Raw genomic sequence first — 23,215 nt, forward strand, 5'->3', positions numbered from 1 at the left:
CTGTTTCTGGGACGGATTCCTCCCTTACCAAACATCGAAAATGGCCGCGCTATGGAGGATCTTCGCTGAACGGTGAGTTTGAAGCCCATAGGAACGCATTAATCATGTTTTAATGCGTTTCTATGGGCTTTTTTGTCCCCTACAGCGACGAATCCGTATAGCGATGATTTTTCTGGAATGGTTTATCATCGATATGCAGGGCACCACTGTACAGAAAACTCAACTGCTTATCATGTCAAATTTCCACTAATACCCTCATAACGTCCCCGCACCAGAACCCATTTGTAGTTCAATGAGAGCTTTGCCTAAATACATTTTCTTTTAAAAATCATCTAACATATTAACCATTATTCATTTACCTTTTGCCCCAGATCATCCTTCCTGTACCCGAGGAGCTCCAGATACTTGCCACGTGAATCCTCTTCAAAATGCACCTTTATGAAAAATTTGAAGGAAGACATCTTAGAAAAGGTTTCTAGCCTCTTCCCAATCCCACAAATTGTCTTCTAAATATTAGGTAACGGTTCCCCTTGACATTTAGTTCAGTCGTGTCTGACTTTACAGCGCGGTGCTCATCCCCGTTTCCAAGCCATAGAGGTGGTGTTTGTCCGAAGACATTTTCCTTGGTCAGGTGGCAAGCGTGACTAGACACAGAACGCTGTGACCTTCCCACCGAGTGGTACCTAATTATCTACTCGCATTTTTGCATGCTTTCGAACTGCTAGATTGGCAGGAGCTGGGACAAGCAACGGGAGCTCACTCCGTCACGTGGATTCGATCTTACGAATGGTGGTCTTCCGACCTTGCAGCACAGAGGCTTCTGCGATTTAACCCGCAGCACCGCCTACACGTCCACAAGCTATCCACAGATAAATTAAATTATCCTTAAGGTGAAAGGCATACTGCCTCCTCTGAAATGCGTGGGCACTCACATTAGGCTATGGGAAGGGATGATGGGAAGGGATGAAAGGTGGAAACTGACACCAACTGAGGTTGAAACTTGGTGGATGTACTCAAGGTTTCTAAGAGTGAGATGGGGAAAAAAGATCTTGCACACTTGCAAAGCACAGCAATTTCCACTGTTCCCTGCCAGAACAGCAATAAACCCCTGAATGTTTGTCTCTATTTCCACACCATAGAGCTCCTATGAACATTCCTGGTAAAGAACCAGGAGCATTTACACGTCAGCTTTCTCCCTGTAGCCCTATTTTATTTTCATTCTGCTCTTTACATTAAAAACTTGGAAACAAGGTTGGAAACAAAATAAAATCCCGGTCTGCGTGTCACTTGAGAGAAGATGGGACAGCAGGGTTAGATAAAGTCAAAATAGGAGACACTACTAATTCCTTGCCCATTTTCGTTTCTTGTCCTAGTTATCTTCTGTTTTGAAGAATGAAAAGCTCTGCTCATAGATAATGTAAGACTGTGTCCTTGAGCAGAACCTGCACGATCAGCATATGGTCCTTGGGGTGGGGGACTGTACTTATTTTCCTGCCACTGGCATAATTAGCCAGGGCTGATGGATTATGCACTCAAAAAACCACCTCTGGAAAGTCAGACATGCCCCATTCCTGTGCCAACTGAAGTGTGGTTAGAATGATGTTTAAACTAGGTTCCTAATTGAGCACATCGTTTTGGAATATTGGACTTTTAAGATGTCTGGGAGCTTTAAGACATAGACAACATCTAAAATTACCTTTAAGAAAGACCACACATTCTTTTCAAAGTCATTCTTGGCAGCATCAATCTTCTTCTGACAATAATTGATGAAAGCTTCTGCCCGCACAGCCTCCTGCAGCTGATCCGAACGGCTCAGGAACTCTTTCTCTGTAACCACTTGGCTCACGTAGACATGGTAACGCAGTTGCTGCTGCTCTGCTCCTTGTTGTTGAGGCTTGCTGTTCTCAAATGTAACTAACTTCCCTCCAAACTGGAAATTAAGTACATCATACAGGAAACAGTTTTAACTAATTAGCATCAGCATCAATAATGTTAGGTAGCCTTAGCACTGTCTTGCTCAATGAGAGGAACGTTTGTAGGACAGGTAGATAGTTGGAGGCTAGGAAAAAATGCACCCGAACCAGGTAGGACCCCCTTATCCACAGTTTTTAGTATCTATGGTGGTCTTGGAACCAATCCTGAGGATATGGGGGTCCTACTGTACTGCTTCCAAGGAACAAAATTCCTCCATCATTCTGTACTCCTAAATTCAGCATGAGAGAGAACTGGCACTAAATGATACATAGCTGGGCTATGTTTATCTGTATTTATTTGGTTTAAAAAATATGGGATAGTTACATTTCAAAGTTTTTAAAACTAGAGTGTCCCTTGCCCAGGAAGTAATTAAAAGCAGAAAATATGTACCATTTTTGTTTGAAGCTTGCTTGACTATTGTACTCTCCAAGGCCTAATTTCAACAGAGTTTTCAGATGAAGGCACAATAAGACAAGGAAGTTATAGTCAATATTGACTGCTACTACTCTCTGTCGATACTAGATAATGTAAGACTGTGTCTATACTATTATTCTTGGCTTTAAAAGTCTACAATTCCCCCAAAGCATCAGAAGGACACTGGCATGGGACAGGTGCTTCTGTTCTCAAAATATATGGAGATTTAAAATACACAAAACGGTGACACTGAAATATATTAAATTAAAATAACGTTAAACTTTTCAATATTCCTTGATTACATAAAACAGATAGTCACACTCCACTTCTTCACAAGGAGCAATGATGTACCTTGAAACAAGATTGCACTGTCGCAGTGGGTGACCTGCAAGCCTCCAGATGTTGCTGAACTACAGCTCCCATGATCACTGCTAAGGATGATGGAATGTATATTCCAACAACATCTGGAGGCCCACAAATTGCTCTCCTCTGATTTAGAGATTATGGATCTGGATCTGCTGGGAAACTCTAGAACAGTGATATGAAAACGTGAGACTCTGCTGATGTTGCTCAACTACAATTCCCATCATGTTTTACACTGACTATATTGTTTCAGCTTGCTGACATTTCTAAATCAGCAGCAACTAGAGGGCCACATGCTCGTCATTCCTGTTCCAGAATAGCATCATTATAAAAAAAGCAGATATGTCCACAATGCATTTTTCAGAAAACTGACCAAAACATCAATAACTTCCTATACAGTAGACATCACAAAGGCTTCCACTTACTGAAAAAGAGGCACCCACAGGTCGGCGAATCCACTTGGGTGGCTTTTTCAAGGGTAGGACTGTGCTCTGCGGTGTCTGCTGAGGAAGCTGTAAGGGAGGAAGCGGCTGCCCTGTTCCAAAAGGATCGAGGTTCCCAAAAGACGACGAAAGCTGCCGAAAAGAGAAAGAAAACTGGGCATGCAATTCCTGTTCAATATCACAATTCAGCTCTGAGTGCACCACACAATGAAGATTTCAGAGCTTGTTTGCCCAACTAAACAATTCTGTCAATTTCTGAGCTTGCTTTTTGTATTTAGTTCGTTTGCAAGTCAAGAGGTGCCCTGGGGTTGAACTAAATTGAAAAATCAAAAGCTTATGTCAAAATTCCATCAGCTCATGTGAAAACCATAGCAAAGCTGTACTCTCTTCCGGAATAAAGTCTTTAAAGTTCAAAGCCTTACAGAAAACTGTTTTAGATTTCCCCAAGAACTATCAGGGGAAAATTAAAGATAGAAAAAAAGATGACTATCATCTGAGAATACCCTCATCTGAATCCTGACTGTGGAAACCAAGCAGTAAAGATCTACCATCATTTTGAGAAGTCAAAGGTATTTTAAAGCATTTGATTTGGCCTTACGAGATCCTTCATCCTACAGCGTCTGAGATATAGTTCTGCTTTGCTTTTTAACATACCTTGTCGGCCTGCTTCTGCCGCAAGCTGTCTGGGCTTCCCCCCATGATTGAGTAAATACTGATCCTCCCATCAAAAGAAGCCGCAGAGAGGAGAGCTGGGTTTCTCGGACACCACTGAACATCAAAGCACCACTGTGTCGTAGTAGGCAATTCATATAACACCTGCGACCAAAATAAAGCTCGTTTCATTAGAACAACCATCATGGCTATGATAAATGATATAAACTGCCAGAACATACAATGACATTAATAATAAAAAGGTTTAAAAGGAGCTATCTCCTTTTTTGAGATTTATTTCGTTTTTGGCTTGCGCATGTTGTGAGAATGGCTGATGGTTGGATTCCAAAAGATTTCCTGTATTGAGAATCAGCGCAGGGTCTCCCAGAGGGAGAACACAGCTGCGATACAAGGAGATCTGCAAGTGGGATCTGAAGGCCTTAGGAATGGACCTCAACAGATGAGAAACCTTGACCTCTGAGCGTTCAGCCTGGATCTCAATTTGAAGAGACCCTTGTCCAGCAGGCCGTACAACACTTTATTTTATTATCGTGTTCGCTCGCATCAATGTCCTCTTTTTCTTTCCTCTCTCCGTTCAGTGAATCTCTCAGAATCAAATCCAATAAAATGAACCATTAAGGCACTAGATTTTAAACCCAAGGGAAAAAATGGTGGGGGCTAAGGACAAGGGGGGGGAACCACTCTGCCTAAAAGGATCATTATTTTTTGCCCAACTCATGGATCTCCACTAATTTTTTGTAAAGCACATATGCAAACCCAGGATTTAAGAAATGGGTTCATTTGCATATGTGTGTATTTGCTGTGCACAAAACACGTTAAATCAAAGATTAGAGACTATATTTTGCCTTCTTTAGGCCTATGTAATAATGAGCAGGGATGTGACACTGTTAATAGTGAGGCTATGTCTAGAGAGGTCTGCCAGTCTGTGTCATACCTTTTGTTGGACTGGACTGAAAAATGTTCAAACTATTTGAAGCCTACTTTTTAACTTCCATTGGCTTTTAATGGGATTGATTTATTGCCATTGCCCAAAAGTAAGATGTTACCTTTGGAAGTAACGAACACATGGCAATGATTGTTTCCCCCCTCAAAGAAGCAACTGGTAATACTAAGCATGTTTACTTAATTTAAATACTTGAAAAAGCAGCAAATGACAATAACTAGTAATGTAATGAGTCACTGACAACGTAATATTAACAGCAATGAATTATTTTGGGTTTTGTAATGAGCTTTTATAAAGTCACTTTTCTAAGTTCTGCTTATTGCTATCTGATTTTTAAAGCAGTTTTGTAGTTTTTAATCTGATTATCCAAATTTGACGACAAAGTAATATGAGCATTTATGTCCCATAACAAAATGGATGCAAAGACTTCTGCTAGATGAACTCATAAGAAAACAATATAATCAAACTATAGAACTAGGCTTAAAAACGAGGAACCATTTGCAACAGATAGCATAGAAACTCTTTATAAGACTGCCATGTTTATGTTTCCTTAGGAACCTGAAAATAAACAATTCTGAATCCAGAAAGCCTGGCCATCTATTTGCATTCTACTAAGTGCAAAGTCAGTAGGAGCAAACTCTTTGTATAAGAAGTAATTTTTCATTCCAGAGTCTTGAAAGTTATTTGTGTGTCCTACCTCTCCTGTATTTGGATTGGAACAAAGAATTCTAGCATCCTTGCCGCAGCTCAGCAACAGTTCAGGATCTGCCATACTCCAAGCAATGGTCAAAATACCCCTAAGCAAAACACAAAAAACTTTAATCTTCAAAGAAGAGATTATAACAGAACCACAGACAGTATTAACTCACTCAAAGGTAAAGGTTCCCCTTGACAATTTTTGTCCAGTAGTGTTCGACTCTAGGGGGCGGTGATCATCCCCGTTTCTAAGCCATAGAGCCAGTGTTTGTCCGAAGACAATCTTCTGTGGTCACATGGCAAGTGCGACTTAGGCACGGAACGCTGTTACCTTCCCACCGAGGTGGTCCCTATTAATCTACTTGCATTTGCATGCTTTCGAACCACTAGGTTGGCGGGAGCTGGGACAAGCGATGGGCGCTCACTCCGTCACGTGGATTCGATCTTATGACTGCTTGGTCTTCTGACCCTGCAGCACAGGCTTCTGCGGTTTAGCCCACAGCGCCACCACGTCCCTAACTCACCCAAAGCTGTAGTGATAAAGGGGCATGTAGTAATTTGAGTATCAGCCATTTTAAAAAAAAACACCTTACCAATGGCTGAAATCCTATTCTGATTTCTTGCTTGGCATATCACAAATGACATTAACATTTGGAGACCAATGGCCTCAGTCACCAAAGGTATTATCTGTTGCATGCAAGCCACATGATACACTATGCAACATTGATTTCTTGATGCAATATGCCTACAGAATGTACAGTATTTTATATTCTAAACACACACATATACACACACACAAAGTAAAACTTCAGAGGAAAACCTACATACCTTGCATGGCTTTCCAGAACACGAAGGGGAGAAGATGCAAACCTAAGATCCCACACCTGGACGACAGGCAGCCTGTCATCTTCTGAAGCCAGAACCATTTGTGTAGCAACGTCCGGATGCCAAGCCAGGCCGGAGCAATGCATCTGAAACAGGATAAGCAGTCTTCATCAAGGAGGTCCCTCTTTCTTTCCATCAAGACTGCAATGAGACTGATTAGCTCCTAGTTACAACCGTCGCGTGGATTCAATCTTATGATGGCTGTTCTTCTGACCTTGCAGCACAGAGGCTTCTGCGGCTTAACCCAGAGCGCCACCGCGTCCCTTTTTGGAGGTCCTCAGGAAGACCTCATTTTTTCTGCTTTAAAGAGCTAGATTTATGTATTTATTTTAATTAAACTTTTACCCTGCCCATCTACACCAAAAGCCTACTCTGGGCGGCATTACAAATTTAAAAAACAGATGGCTTTCCACCTATCTGATGTGTATATCTGATGGGAGGGTTTGGCTTGACATAAAGGCTACATTAAAAATCGCTTTGGAGGCCCTGAAAGACACTTCCATTATTTTGTCTTAAAAAGATGGATGGACTGTCACCATCTTCAGCATCTTCAGACTGTTCTTCCTTAAAACACAGGCCTTATGATCACTTTGGGACTTTGGCAGCACGCCAGTTCTTTTTCATTCCCTACAAAATCATGTGGCACATCTTTTTAAAAGATTTTTTGTCAGTTGAGTTCAGAAATGTACATGCTCTGAATTATGCTGCACGGTTATGGATGAAGGGGGGGAGTGTTCATTAATCAGGAATCATGTTGGCTGTGGGACTGCGAGAGCGGTCTTCCTCTGATAATGAATGAGTACCAAGAGGAAGAGAGAGAAAGAACAGGGCAAGAGAAGGGAGTGCAAAAATAAAATAAGAAAGGCACTGAGATGAGGGAGGCACCCATGGGATTTTAACCAAGGCAATGCTAGGCCAACCAGATACTGTATCTTAAAGTGAGCACTTTTGTCTTCTCGTAATAAGCCAGCATCACGAACCAACAGTGGGCTTTGCAAGAGACTGGATGAACCATTACCCGGTTACTGTGGTCGCTGACTTTGATTATCGGTTCATTTTTCCTGAGGTCCCACACTGTAGCACGGCCACTGGGGCTTGCAGAAGCCAGAATATGCTGGACTTGTCTGTTCCACGCAATGCAGCTGATATCCTCGGGAGGCTGTTCAAAACAGAAAATACACCAACTGTTTGTCTATGTCCACCAGATTCTCATCATGCATCACGGAAGACAAACAGACAACACAAGACACACAGGCCGACTAAACTTTACATATTGTTATCTGCTATCCGTAACTCTACCCCAACTGCGGAATGCAACATCCCCCCACAAACAGCCATGTGACTTCCAACTGAGGAAATGCGAGCTAAAAAAATCACAGTTGTTTATATTTCATGTCCCTACTATCTGCATGCCTGCACTTTGATTAAAAAGTAGAGAGGAAGGCTTCTGGGATGCAGCAGTAGGTTGCACAGTGCAAATAGGAAGGAAAGGAGAGATATATAGTGGTGCCTCGCTTGATGACGTTAATTCGTTCCAGCGAAATCGCTGCAGAGCGAAAATGTTGTCAAACGAAAATTTAAAAGCCCATTGAAACGCATTGAAAACCATTCAATGTGTTCGAATGGGCTGAATATCTGCTCGTCCAGCGAAGATCCTCCATACGGCAGCCATTTTCTGGTGCCTGTTAAGCGAAAAATCAGTCCAAAAAACTGTGGGGGACCATTTTCTTCAGCCGGCGACCATTTTGAAGCCCGACGATCAGCTGTTTGCTGATCATCGTAAAGCAAAATCGGTTCCCGAAGCAGGGAACCGATCATCGTGAAACGAAAAAAAAATTAAACCGTCGTTTTGCGATCGCAAAAACTTCAACGTTAAACAGATTCGTCGTTATATGGGGTAATCATCCAGCGGGGCATGACTGTAGCTGTTTGTGTGAAGGAAGGAGGGGATAAGAAAGTGCAGTTGTTAGGAAGACTGGCATCTGCCAAATTGTCTTTGATGAACTTGGTTCAAAAATGCAGTAAAGGTACAGAATAAATCATAGCAGATCCTTTGGGAACCACAATTTTGTGAATCCATGCGTCTAGGAAGCATTATGTGTCCTTGAACCAGAACTTTATCATACTGTTCTTTCCCAGAACGTCTTGCAAACAACCCAAGAACAATGGTGTTCTTTACAAGAGGTGCATGCCTTACCAGAAATTGAGTGAATGTGTTCTTTAACCAAATAAATTGCCTTTGGACATGAAATGCAGTTAAATCCATTCTTTAACCATAGAAATCATTTCGAGGCAAATACTCCGTGAGGCAGAGGGCAAGCTGGAATTTTTTAAGTTCTTCCTCAACAACAAGCTTCAGATGCTAAGTGCAGGCAAATTTAGGAAGGACAGATTTCCACTGGCAAGCATATTGTGTGGAACGAAAACTGGGGGCTGCAGACTCGGGGATTTGCATTCGATTCAGTAGTCAGACACAAAGCTTGTTTGCAATCTATGGACACGTACAATCTTCCTGCCTAAACTTCCTTGACACAACAGGGCAAAATTATACAGGATTCAATTCCGCACCTGTGTCTTGGCTCCTGGTGTCATGGGTGTAGCAAAGTTATTCAAGTCCCAGATATAGATCTCAGATTCATTTGCACCTGAGGCTACAAGGTTTGTCTGTAACAGAGAGAACAAAGACACAGACAATTTCAATAAGAATTAAACATGATCTTGACTGTTCTTATTTTGTCAGTATAAACTATATGCAACCAGTGGAGATCTAACCTGGAAAAGATTGACGTCCAGTGCTCTTACAGGCCCAGTATGCTTGTCCTTCTGAGCAATCACAACTTCACTTTCACCGGCTAATATTTTAGCAGGGTCATACAGAATGATATTTCCATTTTCACCACCAGCAATAAGAACACCTGAAAGACTCTCATCAGATCCTGCTTTGTGAGGACCCCATATCAATTTGTGATACCTGAAAGGTAATGGGAATAAAAAGTTTAGAGAAAACTTTAGAAAAAAAATTGCTTTTGCCGGTCATATGACACTACAAAGAAGTTCAGTCTTCCCACATCATGATTAGCATGCTTCAGTAGCTACAATTTATTAGTAAGAGTCCCTCTCCGAAGCCTTAATCAAGTACAAGTGACACATTTTCTTTAACCGGAACGAGTAAATTCACTAGGGAGGGAAGTGCACTAGCCTCTCCATAGTCAGTGTTTCCACTAGACAGCTGAGCCCCTCTGTTTCGGAGAGCTTTTCTCTATAGCTGCTGATAGAGGGAAAGGTTATAACCTTCTCCTCCTTGCATGAATTTCATGCTCAGGTAATGGAAAGAATCACAGAATCACTGATTTGGAAGGCCCATAAGGCCATCGAGTCCAAGCCCCCTGTTCAATGCAGGAATCCAAATCAAAGCAGGTCTGGCAGATGGTTGTTCAATTTTCTCTTGAATGCCTCCAGTATTGGAGCACTCACTACCTCCCAAGGCGACGGGTTCCATCGTTGCACTGCTCTAACAGTTAAGAAGTTTTTTTTTCTGATATTCAGCCGAAATCTGGCTTCCTGTCGCTTGAGCCCATGATTACGTGTCCCTCATGATGATCAAGAACAGATCCTGCCCCTATTGTGTATGACTACCGTTCAAGTATTTGAAAAGTGCTATCCTATCTCCCCCCACGTCTTATTTTCTCAAGGCTAAACGTGCCCAGTTTTTTCTGTCTTTCCTCATAGGGTCCCATAGGATGAATATGGCTTTGTTTTCTTACCAAACTGGGTGGCCTTACCTATCTTACAGGGGTGTTTTAAAGATAAAACAGTTGAGAATGGCAGAGTTTAAATTCTTAAGGGCCAGGATCCTTTTGAATGCTAGTTGAACAACAAGACCCACTGGCAAATAATCACTGGCATGTGATCACGCAAAAAAGGGAGAGAGGGGTCAGCTGGCTAATGCAGAGGGATGTGCTAACATTTTGTGAAGAGGCCATGATGAGGTTGGTGTAAGGTGTAGACTGGTGTAAGGAAGTCTGGGATGCCTTCATTCCCATGTGGGGAGAACACAGAAGTGGGAGCGCAGAGCTGCAAGTACAGTACCCCCACTAGGATGCTGGTTTCTGTCAATAGGCTTTACAATTTAAAACATGCCAGTTTCCCACAAGATTCCATATGCAGTTTGTTAAGATTCTATGATGAAAAGCCCTGATTTGTTGAGGTTAAAAATAATCCAAACCAATGCAACAGTCATAAGCAAGCCAAGTGCTTCCGGCAACAACATAACCAGTCAACAGAAGCACACCGTTTCCTTTTGACATAGTATCTGCTGTAAAAGATTCATGAACTCAATCCACCCTCAGTGGGAAGTTTTCAACTCCTCTGCCACAGTGGGAAGTGCAAAACGCTTGCTTTTATTGGCACTGTCAAGGCTGCTCTGTCATGAAAAACTACAAGTATTTGCTTCATGCATGTGCTGCTAATGAAGTCAGTGGGGAGTCCTTCCTGTTAGCAAAATATACAGTCAGGATCATTCTAGCTCCAGCTTCAGGAAACTTGGAAGGAATTCAAGATCGCTTTGATAAATAAAGAGAGAAAAGGAGAGCATATTTCCAGCCTGGGGAGGTAGAGGCATCCCAAAAACAGGGGCTCTTTACAGCCTCTACTCTCCTCCTAAGGCAACAGTGTTGACAGGGAGGAAGAAGCCGGCCAGAAACGTACAGGCTAACTCTTTGTGCACGGCAGGAGAGGAAGCTGAACACATTCCATATGCGTTGTCTTCGATGCATTTTTTGTATCACCCGGCAGGACAAAGTTCCAAATAGAGTAGTCCTAGAATGAGCTGGAATTTTTGGCATGTATACATTACTGAAACAGCGATGTCTATGCTGGCTCGGGCATGTGTGAGAATGGCTGATAGTCCGAGTCCAAAAGATTTCCTGTATGGAGAATTAGCGCAGGGAAATCGCCCCAGAGGGAGACCACAGCTGTGATATAAGGATATCTGCAAGCAGGATCTGAAGGCCTTAGGAATGGACCTCAATAGTTGGGAAACCTTGACATTTGAACGTTCAGCCTGGAGGCAGGCAGTGCATCAGGACCTCTCCCATTTTGAAGACACACTTGTCCAGCAGGCTGAGGCAAAGAGGCAGTCCTGAAAGCAGCAAAATCAGAGAGCTGGACAGGGGACAGATTGTATTTGTCTCAAGTGTGGAAGGGATTGTCACTCTTGAATTGGCCTTCTCAGCCACACCTGATGCTGGTCCAAGAGCATGTCTCTCAAGACTGCCTAATCTAAAATCTGTCCTCCTAAGGCAACAGTGTTGACAGGGAGGAAGAAGCCGGCCAGACATGTACAGGCTAACCTTGATCAAGCAATTGCAACACCAAACGGCCCAGATCCTGCCACTTTCCCTCTTAATTCTCTGCTTTGGAAAGTAAATACAATGCAGCAGCAACTTTTGGGGCCCTATTAGTAGTTCTTTCTCTGCCATACTTTGCACTGGCAAAGTGTGCTACCTCCAGGAAACAGATGCCAAGATACATGTTTTACCCCCAGATATAGAAACAACAGCATAGGCAGGACAGTGTCCCCGTCTGACATCTCCCCACAAAATAATCAAAATAAACAAGAAAGAACCTCTAGGTCTTGAAGGGTGTATCCCAAAGATTGGTCACATATGGCCCTCCAGATTTTTTCAGTCACAACTCCCATAATCCTCAGGGCTTTGGGGCTTCTAGGAGTTGGGAGTTGGAAACTTTTAGAGAGCTGGAGGTTTCCCATCCATCCTATAGGCTTAAAAAGCTATCAATCAAAGCTCAAGTTCTCAACATTGTTATGTATTGTTCATTTATCAAACACATTGTTTTTACAACTGCTCATACCTGTGGGATGAGGAGAAGGTAGCACAGGACTTCATATCAAGGGATGGATCTGTTAGGTCAAGTTCAAATATTTCCAGAGAGGCACTGGTACTGAAAGTGGCATCCAGCTGTTGAGCAGACGTACCTGAGCAGAAATGAGACATTGCTTACTATGGACATAAAATAACTCTCCACACTTAATGGGGAAATGAACCTAACCTTAGTGGATCAGGGTCTTGTTAATTTCATGTATGTGGTCATATCGACCAGATAGAAACAAACAAACATTGTGTAAAATCCCAGTAAGATTTTGGCCATTGTTTTTAAACTTCTTTGTTACTTTAAAACACATTTGACCATTCTGTAGTATTTCTTTGACACTTGATCTACCCTGTTTCCCCAAAAATAAGCCCCAGTATGATTTTCCAAAATACTTATAATATAAGCCCTGCCCCAAAATATGCCCCAGTTAAGTGAAACCCCACCCTCCACCATTGTGCAGCAATCAGAAGATGATGACATGACTGTATTTAAATAAATGTAGATGGTTGTACATGAAAAACATACAACTTCCTCTGAAAACAGAGAGAGAGACAGACAGACAGACAGACAGATGAACAATCACTCCCAGAATCCCCCAGCTAGCATGGCAAGGGAGGCTAGAGGAATTCTGGGAGTTGTAGTAAAAATAAAGTTAATTTTCCCAAACTCTGATCCTTCTTAAGAAACAGAAGCTATTTGTCACTACTGAGAACTATCAGCTTATGTGGATGCTGGTTGAATTTAATAAAGCAATCCTGACATTCTTATTTAAGACAAGATTGCTGGAAGGTATAACAACCTCAGATATGCAGATGACACCACTCTGATGGCATAAAGTGAGGAGTAATTAAAGAACCTCTTAATGAGGGTGAAAGAGGAGACAGCAATAATGGTCTGAAGCTCAACATCAAAAAACTAAGATCATGGCCACTGGTCCCATCACCTCCTGGCAAACAGAAGGAGAAAATATGGAGATAGTGAGAGATTTTACTTGATGCTTTTGAATTGTGGTGCTGGAGAGTCTTGAGAGTCCCCTGGACAGCACAGAGAACAAACCTATCCATTTTGAAGGAAATCAACCCTGAGTGCTCACTGGAAGGACAGATCCTGAAGCTGAGGTTCCAGTACTTTGGCCATCTCATGAGAAGAGAAGACTCCCTGGCATGTTCTGGTCCATGGGGTCACAAAGAGTCAGACACGACTTAATGACTAAACAACAACAACTAAATTAAAAACTCAAACAAACCAGACAAATAAGAAAAATATAAGTTTTGGTTTGCTCAGAACTGCTATCAAATTTCAAGGTGATTCTGGAACTGTCTTCAATTATGAACTAAAACTGCAGTCAAAAAATATCTTCACATTCTCATTTTAACATTAACAAAAGTTTCCTTCAAAACTTACCAGTAGCCAAGTAAATGGGATGATGGTGAGATGGACTCCATGCCTGCATGGCAGTACGATCTATCTCTTTTAACTTCATCCTGCTGAGAATATAATAGAAAGCATCACTAAATGAATGGCACAGAGCTAGACAGAAATAAAAAGTTGGCAACTTGATACACTGTAAGGAAAGCAAAATTTAAAATAAAGCTGTGCAAGGAAAACTGTTGTTTATAAGTCTATTTACTGGTATTTAGAAAACTAAGAGTTAATAATTTTGCAAACTGGAAAGTCTGATCAAATTATGCACCCTTGGACACTGGAGGAGATTGATAGCTTTTCCAGACAATCAGCCCAAGATACATCCCTTCCAGTTTGCAGTTAGTTGTTTCTCAAACTCATTTTTGTTGTATTATGGTGGGTTATCCTGTTCACGTGCAGAGGTCGGAGCAAGGGAACAATGAGTCCTGGAGGGGGGAGCAGCAGCTGAATGTTTTGCTGAAGTGGGCTTACAGGTTCCAGCTACCCCTTGCTGCAACACCTACTTTTAAAAAAGTTTTATATGCACTTTATTACAACACACCAGGCATTCAAACAGGAGACTAACACTGGAGCTGAAAGTGGTCTCAAGGCAACGGTGATATCTTGATGGTAAAACACAGAGGGCCAAAATGGTACCTTGAACATGACGGTTGCGCCAGGAAAGGAAAAAGATCTAACATGAGATGGATTGATTTGATAAAAAGGAACTAAAAAAAATCAATGATTTTTTTAAAAAAAGAAATCAATTTAAATCACAATTTAAATTTAAAATGATCAATTTTTTGATTTAAATTGTGATTTAAACCAATTTATTTTAAATCAAATGCACCCTCAGACTTGTGGCATTTAATTTACATGAGTTGAGCAAGGGCTGTTGATTGCTAGGCTTTTTGGATGCAAGGAATTCACAAAGTTGCTCTAAGTCAGACATGGCTTGATGGCACATAGCAACAAAAAGAGGTCCAAATTCCTGCACTTTCTGCTAAGCACATCCCAGTTTCTGCCATCTAAGAAGTATGAAAAAAGTGAAAGGAGAAACCACAGATCTGGTAGTAAACTAAATGAAGTAATTTTTTTTTGACAGAAACGGACTTGTTTCTATTGTGGCTGTGCCCAACAGACTAGAACAAACGTGTCCTAGAATTAGAATAAAATATTCCTAGACGCTGCAGCAATCCACAAGCAATTAAAGTGCCTTTCACAGAGGTGACACCAAGCACTGGATACCTAATATTGTGGATCGTATGACTTATGAATCTGCCTATCGCAAAATCAGTGGCATTTCAACTCCGCAATGCCTTCTCCCGCCCTGCCCCCCCAAGAAGGGAATAGTAAACCATTTCTAAGTATTCTACCTTTAGAAAGCCCTGAAAGGGATCACTTCAAGTCTGCATGGGCTTGCTTTTTTAAATGTGCTGTCAAGCCAGTGCTGACTTGTATGGACCCCTTTCAGGGCTTTCTAAAGCTAGAATACTCAGAAGTGTTTTACTATTCCCTTCTTCTGGAGAGACACAGAAGGTATTGCATCTGTTTGTATCCCTATGTTCCAATGTTCTTCTCTGTTTCATACCTACCTTTAAAGGGAGCAGGGAAAAAATAAGAATTTTAGGCAAAAACAAAAGAAACATATAAAATAAAGACTGTGTGTAAACAACTCATGGGTTTCCAGTTGTGTCAATACGTATTTATTGTTTTAAAAGTCCAAGCTTTCAAAGACAATATCCTGTGCCATCTTCATCAGGGAAGGCAAGATATCAGCTAAAACTCAGCTAACCTTAAATATCTAAAGATATAATCAAAACCTGCTGGGTAAGCGATTTAGACCAAACTCAGGCAGATTAACATGAAAGAGCCAGTCCTGCACATTAGCCAGTAGGTATTATATAAGAGCAACCTGCCAAGTTTGTGGCCCTTTAAAGACTAACTACTATATTTTAATGTAGGCTTTCGTATTTGCCTGATATGCTAGCAGAGACTAACACAGTCACTTCTTCTAAAACAACAACCAAGAAATGTTTACATCTCTCAGATTCTGCATATGGCATTCTGGCTTGAATCATCCTTCTTTGTTTTCTCTTTTTTCTTGCTTCAATGAAAATCAGAAACTCAAGACACACAAAGCTACATGACTCACTAAAATAACTGACAGGGGAAAAAACATACCAAACATATTTTTGAGGAAAGCAAACAAGAGGCTATGATCTCTATTAAAGCTTACATGTCACAATAACAATAGAATGCCCTCTTCAGAAGTTCTGTATAACTTTATTTTTTTGCCTTTGAAGATTTACACAAAACCAGGAGTTAGGTTTTTAAATAAGTATATGCTGTGCTATTCTTGAAAGCTAAAGAATAAGACATGTAGATGTGTTAAAATCAGGGCAGATAAAATAAATGGTTTTTAAAAATAAAATTTATTTAAATTGTTAAAACAGTTTTGTTTAAATCATCAAAAATTCAGACTGATTGATTGATTTGCTTTTCAATTTGATTTAAATCAAATCCACTCTGGAAAAGTTCAAGATGGTGCTTCAACATCCAAAATCCAACAGGGGAAACAAAACCAACTTACTTTCAACCATATTCAATACATTTATCCTTTACGGGAAGAGAAAAAACTTCCCATCTTCATGAATGGCAAGGATCTGGATAGTTTCTAGTTCTGATGGCTAGATATAATCTCCAGTTTCAGAAGCAATGTGTCTTTGAATAACAGTAGTAAGGAGCATGCAACTGGCAGGATGCTACTGAATAACTAGCCTGCTTGTAGGCTTTCCAGAAGCCACTGTGGAAATAAGACTACTGGAATTGATAGACCTTAGGTCTCATCCAACAAAGCTCTTTTTAATTCTCATAAACTACAGAACTACCAGCTGGTAAGAACTGACTGTTCTTTCCCCTTCCCTTACATTATTCTACCTCCCCTTCCAAGCCACCACATACAATCCACAACAACAGCTAAAAGAGCCATTGCTGGCTCATATATAATTACAGTAATTGTATTGGTTGTACATATAAATAACTTCCTTGCCAATCTTTTCAGTCTTTCAGGGCCTTCAATCCCATCCCTGATACACAAAATCCATACAGTGGTGCCTTGCTAGACGATGATAATCTGTTCCACTGAAATTGCTGTTTAGCGAAATCATTGTCTAGCGACAAGCATTTCCCCTTTGGAATGCATTGAAACCTGTTTAATGCATTCCAATGGGGAAGAATTGTCGTTGTCTAGCAAAGATCGGCCATAGGAAAGCCGCTTTGCGAACCGCAGATCAGCTGTTTAAATCGCTGTCTTGCAAAGCTTAGGTCCCCAAAACACCTGTTTTGTGAGCGCAAAGGAAGCTGTCAAAATCATCGTCTAGCGAAAATCGGTTTGCGAAGCAGGGACCAAACATTGTCCAGTGAAATTCCCCCATAGGAACCACTGTTTTGTGAATCGCTATAGCGATCGCAAAAAGTCAATGTCTAGAGAAAAAACTGTCATGCGGGGTAACTGTCTACCGAGGCACCACTTGTATTCACACACAAACATCAACATAAACATGTATACACATATTTCTACCCTCTCATAATTTCCCCCAACCACCCTGCAATTCCAGATCTCCTTCCATATATTACCAGCTTTGTGATTCACTTTTTCTTCCCTCTCTCCAACTTATGTTTTTGAACACATGTATAAATGGCAATTGTGCCTAGCTGCAGCCCATGCTACATTGGCCTGTGACCTAGCTTGGATTTCTGATCCACCAGAAGATCAACTAGCTAAAATACTTCCATTTTTAGATACATACTTAAAAGTGTAAAAGTTTACAAGTATATATTTAGAAACATGAACATCATGGAGGGAACTGGCTACAGTTCCCATTGGAGCAGTGCGAAATTCCAGTTGTCTCCTGCATTAGAAATGAAACACTTAGGACTGAAAGCAAACACAGCTTCCTCCACCACAAACACCCAGCTTGAAAGGTAGATTAGGCTAAGAAGGAATGACTGACTGAAGATCATTCACTATGTTTCATAACTCACTGGAGACTTGAACGTGGATTTTTGCATGTCCTAGCCCAGTATTTTGACTATTACACCATGTTGCCTCTCTGACAGATGTCTAAACACTACCATGATCTTACAGGAAGAGGAATTACAGTACATCACAGGCTAAAAGCAAAGGGAAAGGAGTGTCTTAAATGAACTTGGCTACTGTAAAAAACTCTTTTTTTAGCAAAGACATTGGGGTTTCTTCTAAGAACAGCTTCTACAAGCTGAAATTATTATTGGAAAATTATTCTTAGTGACAAAGGGATAAAGTCTGCAATAACTAATGCAATGAACACACTACTTTCAAGACAACAAATTCTGCAGTTGGAGTGCACGCCATGCAGTCCCTCTGAGAGGGGCACAAGTGTTGATCAAGGATATTGTTAGCTTTACCAAGTGTGTTAGGGCTTGCTCTTATCCCTAAAAGAGTATCATTCAGCATAAGATCATGGAACAGGATAACCTGTAGCACTAAACTTAATTGTCGTTCTTGTATCTCGAGGGGAACCTGTTCTGTTTTTTTTTTAAGGCATTCCTGAAGTTGTACTTATAAGCTGAAGTCAAGTAGATGGATTGGAAAAGACTGAGGCTGAATCCGAACAAGGCGTAAAAGATGCCGGAGAAAAACATCTACACCTTGGAAAAGACTAGTTTTCTGTACTTGCATTTGGCATAAAGACATTCTCCACATCAAGAGCAATGCAATATTTATTTACTGTATTTATTTATTTTATATCCCGCCTATCTGGTCGGATCAGGAACACGTGAAATTGCAGAACTGATGAAGAATGTAGTAAGGTCTGAATCGAACTTCAGTCTGCTTACTCTTATCCACTTTGCTACATTAAGGCGTTCTTCTGTGATAACAGGACTTGACAATGGTATCCCTGACCAAGCTGGAATAACCCTGAAGGCAACTGGAGGTTTCAACTTGCACAAAATCTATTTACATACTTGTTAGCTGTGCAGATACATGCTTGTTATCAACCTGTTTTGTCAGTTCAATCAGGTATCAATGTGCTTCTACATTTTAATGCAATATACATGATGGCTTTTATCTTTAATACCATTGGCAGAGTTGGACCTATACACCTAGAGGATGTCTCTTTGAATGTGAGTCTGTGTGCCAGCTGACAGGTCAGATGGAACAGTTCGCTGTGCTATCCATGTGGTAAGCTGGGACAGCCGGAGACAGTAACAGGGCCTTTTCAGCAGTGGCTCCTAAAATCTTAGAACATCCTGCCAGAGGAGCTTGAAAATCTTCATTTTTACTTCTGTGCAAAGCTATCAAGCTTTTGTTTTCCTGAAAGTATTTCATCTATGAAGGATTTTTAAATATTTGTGCTATACGGTTCCTTGTTTTGAGCTATATGATTGCTTCACCTCTTTATCTAAACCAGCACAGTTTGAAGGGATCTTTGAGATCATCTAGTCCAACCTCCTGCCCCAGAGTCTACAATCCAAGATGAGACCACAGCATTCCTGGCAAAAGCCTGTCTAGCCTCTGCTTAAAAATCTTCAATGAAGGAGAACACGGTACTGGACAGTCTTTTCCACAGCCAAACATCACTATTAGGAAACCTCTCTGGTGTTTAATCTGCTTCTCTACAAAACAGATACTGTTTCCCTGTTTCACCAATTCTATTACAGTGGACCCTTGACTTACAGACGGCTTGACTTACAGACTTTTTGAATTACAGACTTCTCTGGCCGCAAAATTTAGGTTTGACTTGCAGCCTGAGAATTGACTTACAGACCAGAAAAAAACCAAAATGGAACAAAAACGGCCTGTTATGGGATTAATCGGTTTTCAATGCACTGTAGGTCAATGGAGACTTGACCTACAGACTTTTTGACTTGAGAACTGCCTTCCAATACGGATTAAGTTCTCAAGTCAAGACCCCACTGTATTGCCTTCTGGAGCAAAAGAGAATACAGTACCATTATTCCATCTTCTGCTTGATACTTCTTATGATATCTGAACAACTGCCCTCCTTTTCTTTAATCTCCTTCTCCAAGTTAAACACAGAATATTCTCTCAACTATTCTTCATAAAGCTAAATTTTCACGCCCTCACCCCATCCCTGGCCCTCTTCTCTGGACAAGCTCCGCTTTGTCAATGGTCTTCACAGAATAAAGCAGAATGATTACTTCCTATGATCTGACTACTGTGCTATCCTTCATGCAGCAAAAAACAGTGTTAATTTTTTTAGCAGCCACCTTGCACTAATCTTGTTGGACTTGTGTTTTTTACTTGCTAATGACATGTCATCTTTCGATAAAGTATTGTCTATAAACGTTTAAAATAAGCCAATAAAACAATGTCATATGATAAAAGCACAAATGTATTTTCACTGTCCACGTATAATGCACTGAGTTCTTTTGCCAAACCCGCAAAGAGAAAAAATGTTAGCCAACAGTCAACCTCAAAAGGACTTAAATTAACCATTTAACACAGTAGGGGCATTTCTCTCATTTGTCTACCTTCTGACAGAGTTCTTAAAAGTAGCTTGCAAACAGACAGGATCCATCCCAAACTTGTGTGCTCTTATATCAAGAAACTTCTTTATGATGATGTCGTAAGCTGTTAAAGTGGTATCCAACTGCTATAGCTGTATAGTGCAAGTACACTCTGTTTATGGGTTAAAGAAGCAAACTAAAATAATTTAAAAAACAAGTTTGTGGCATTTTAGAAGCTAGCAGATTTATTTCAGTCTCAACTTTTTTGCACTGCAACTCATGTTCTGAAGCATAAGAAGGAAAGGCAGTAGCTTGTAATCTACAAATGCCCACACATAGAAATAAATCTATTAGTCTTTAAGGTACCATAACACTTTGATTTTATTTTTGTTTCCTTTTCGTTGCACATGCTGAAACAAGTTAATACGTCTACAGTTTTGAAAATCCTATTTTATGTTACCGGAGCCCAACTCTGCACACCATGTATTCAAGTCAGTTAGCAAAACTTCATCATATTTCTTGAAATAAGAATGCTTAACAGATTATGCAACAGGAATCTAGGTGTTGGCTGCATGTCTATCTCACAAAAAATATATAGAAGCTTATCTGGAATTGTAACATGCCATAAACACATATTCACTTTTTAAAAAAAGAAATTCATCCGCATGCCTGTTTTTCTTTCTACTAGAAGAGAGTGTTTCCGTAATGCAAAACATATTTTAAAAATGCAACAGAGCCCAGAAAATAATATGGTACAAGTTTACTACTTTACTAGGGCACGTTCATTACAACCTTGTGTCTCCTGCTATTCCCAGAGCTAACTTAGAAAGCCTGCAATGTTCCATAGGATCCACCCAAGTGGAGAACCTTTGATACTGACACAGCATCAAATAAAGAACCGCCTCTCATTCAAGTGAGATCAGCAGGCAAAAGGACACGTATTCAGCCAGATGCCTGGTTTATTCTTAAAGCACCATATAATAAATTGGGGAAGGAGTGGATTCTTCCTACTAACCATCATAAAAAGTCTTAATGCAAAATGTACATAATGATCCTTGTAACTGAGTAAAAGTGAAAAACCTGTGCTGCATACTGGTTATGCTATGCCAAGTTAAATGAAAACAGTCATCACTGTCTGAGTTGCTGCAGAAACAGAATTCGTCTTCACCTATATCTGCATACTCATATGCATGCACTTAAACCAGTTTGGTCAAGAGTCCAAGCCATAGGATAAGGAAGTACAGTAAGTGTTTCGCACTGGTTGCTGTGGATTTTTCGGGCTATTTGGCTGTGTTCTGGAGGGCAGCTCCACAAACCCACAACTATCAGATCCCAGCCACGAAAGCCCTCAAGAACATATTGTTTTGCACTGAGCTACCTTTTGTGTGCACTCAACAGGCAGAAATTATTCTCAATAACCAATCCTGAGTAAAAAGTTCAGGCTTGCAGGTATTATAAGAAAACATCAATCAATGCCTTGGAGAAATGACAAAGAACTCATAATTACAAAGGATTCTTAATACTGTACAGAGATGGGTGAGATCTATATTTCAAAGGATAGGCTAAAATTATGTAATAATAACAATAACAACTGTGTACTGTCAAGTCAATTCCGAATGATGGTGATCCCCTCCAGGGTTTTCTAGGTATACAATACTCAAAAGAGGTTTACCACTCCCTTCTGGGGGAATACAGAGCTCATATTCTCTATTAAAACACCAGGGACAGAGTTCATGCTTCAGACCGTTTTTCCATGCATGTGTAGGAGTTTAAGTAGGGATCCTAAATTGGAACTAGCAAGCCCAGTAGGGAGAAATCTTTCTCTCTAATTTATGAATGCAAAAGAGGTACAGTGCAGTATGATTTTGCCTATATGCTGCATCCACTTTTCTACCATTATAGCCACACTCGACTAACCAAAACCCATATAGTAAGAGGAAATGGAAAGTTTACAAATATTAAACTTGATTGATGCTACCTTCCTGGAAGACCCCAGGCTTTGCCTTTTCCAGTTTTTTTACACTTTCAAGGACCGGGCGAGTCAGCCAGACCGCCCCCCCCCCCCAACTCCACGGAACAAAGGAGGTTGCAGCCTTACCAAAAAAAAAAAACAAAAAAAACTGTCAATTTCCAACACAAGACAACCCTTTCTGAAATGAATCCCCATTCTTTACCATTACGGGCCGGGAAAGGACAGATCCCGGGCTAATAAGGCAAAGACCTAATCTCTTCGCCTAAGGTGGGAAATGCATAAGGTCGCCCTCCACCAGAAACACTCGAAAAGAGGAACTCCTGGATGCAAAAAAAAAAAAAAATAATAATAGAAGATTAAAATCACGCCTCTCTCCAAACCCCCCCCCCGCCCCGAATAACCCAATTCATGAGATTCATCCACGCAGTCTTTTCCTTGGGAACAACAAGCCCCACGGAGCTCACGAGGATTTCCTGCTGAGTAAAGAAGCCCCACATTGGCCGGAAAGCAAAATATACACACACAAAAACCAACAACAACAACCCATGCAGAGCCCGGGAGTTTTCTTTGGAAAGGGAAGCGGCCCTCCCCACGGCCGCCTCGGGGCTTGAGAGGGGAGGGAGTCCCGGGAAGGAGGATCGCCGGAGGCCCTTTGCTCGCCCCGTCCCCGCCTCACCTTCTCGGGGGGTGGCTCCGGCCCGTCGCCCCTCTTCGGGAAAGGAAAGGCTCCGCTGCGGCCTCCTTTGGCCGGCGGCTCCGGCGGGCCTCCTCTGGCTAGGGCCCGGCGCTCCTCCACGCTCCGCTTCGACGTGGCAGCCGGAGCGCCGCCTCCATGCCGCCGGCTTCCGGGACACACCGAGCTCCGCCCTGCCAGCCAGGGCTGGCCCTGCTGGCTGTGGTGGAGACGGGGCTCTAGCCGAGGCTTGGCCTCGATCCGCCACGCCACGTCTGGAGGGTGGGTAGGTGGGGGAGAACTTCGGAGGCCGCCCGCAGGGCCTCAGGCCTCCCCTCAACCGCCTCCCTCCGGGCTAATCCTCCTCA

The 23,215-nt window shown here is 41.5% G+C and overlaps 1 protein-coding gene across 18 annotated transcripts in view; it reads right to left on the bottom strand.

The window, feature by feature from the left end:
- Positions 1 to 22,988, bottom strand: part of SEC31A (SEC31 homolog A, COPII component) — a 56,101-nt gene extending 33,113 nt beyond the window's left edge. For 17 of the 18 annotated variants that reach the window (XM_078394510.1, XM_078394509.1, XM_078394508.1 and 14 more), the window contains exons 1-12: positions 22,851 to 22,988; positions 13,687 to 13,769; positions 12,262 to 12,385; positions 9,163 to 9,361; positions 8,959 to 9,054; positions 7,409 to 7,549; positions 6,334 to 6,476; positions 5,507 to 5,606; positions 3,849 to 4,010; positions 3,177 to 3,326; positions 1,697 to 1,930; positions 360 to 434 (exon numbers count right to left, since the gene is read on the bottom strand). In XM_078394510.1, the coding sequence (XP_078250636.1) occupies positions 360 to 434; positions 1,697 to 1,930; positions 3,177 to 3,326; positions 3,849 to 4,010; positions 5,507 to 5,606; positions 6,334 to 6,476; positions 7,409 to 7,549; positions 8,959 to 9,054; positions 9,163 to 9,361; positions 12,262 to 12,385; positions 13,687 to 13,765 (1,503 nt within the window). In that variant the 5' untranslated portion in view covers positions 13,766 to 13,769; positions 22,851 to 22,988. The remainder of the gene's footprint in view (positions 1 to 359; positions 435 to 1,696; positions 1,931 to 3,176; positions 3,327 to 3,848; positions 4,011 to 5,506; positions 5,607 to 6,333; positions 6,477 to 7,408; positions 7,550 to 8,958; positions 9,055 to 9,162; positions 9,362 to 12,261; positions 12,386 to 13,686; positions 13,770 to 22,850) is intronic. The other variant, XM_020801773.3, reaches the window with a different exon arrangement.
- Positions 22,989 to 23,215: the final 227 nt, after the last annotated feature.

Source organism: Pogona vitticeps, chromosome 5 (genome assembly GCF_051106095.1).
Source record: "Pogona vitticeps strain Pit_001003342236 chromosome 5, PviZW2.1, whole genome shotgun sequence".
Taxonomy (NCBI): Eukaryota; Metazoa; Chordata; class Lepidosauria; order Squamata; family Agamidae; genus Pogona; species Pogona vitticeps.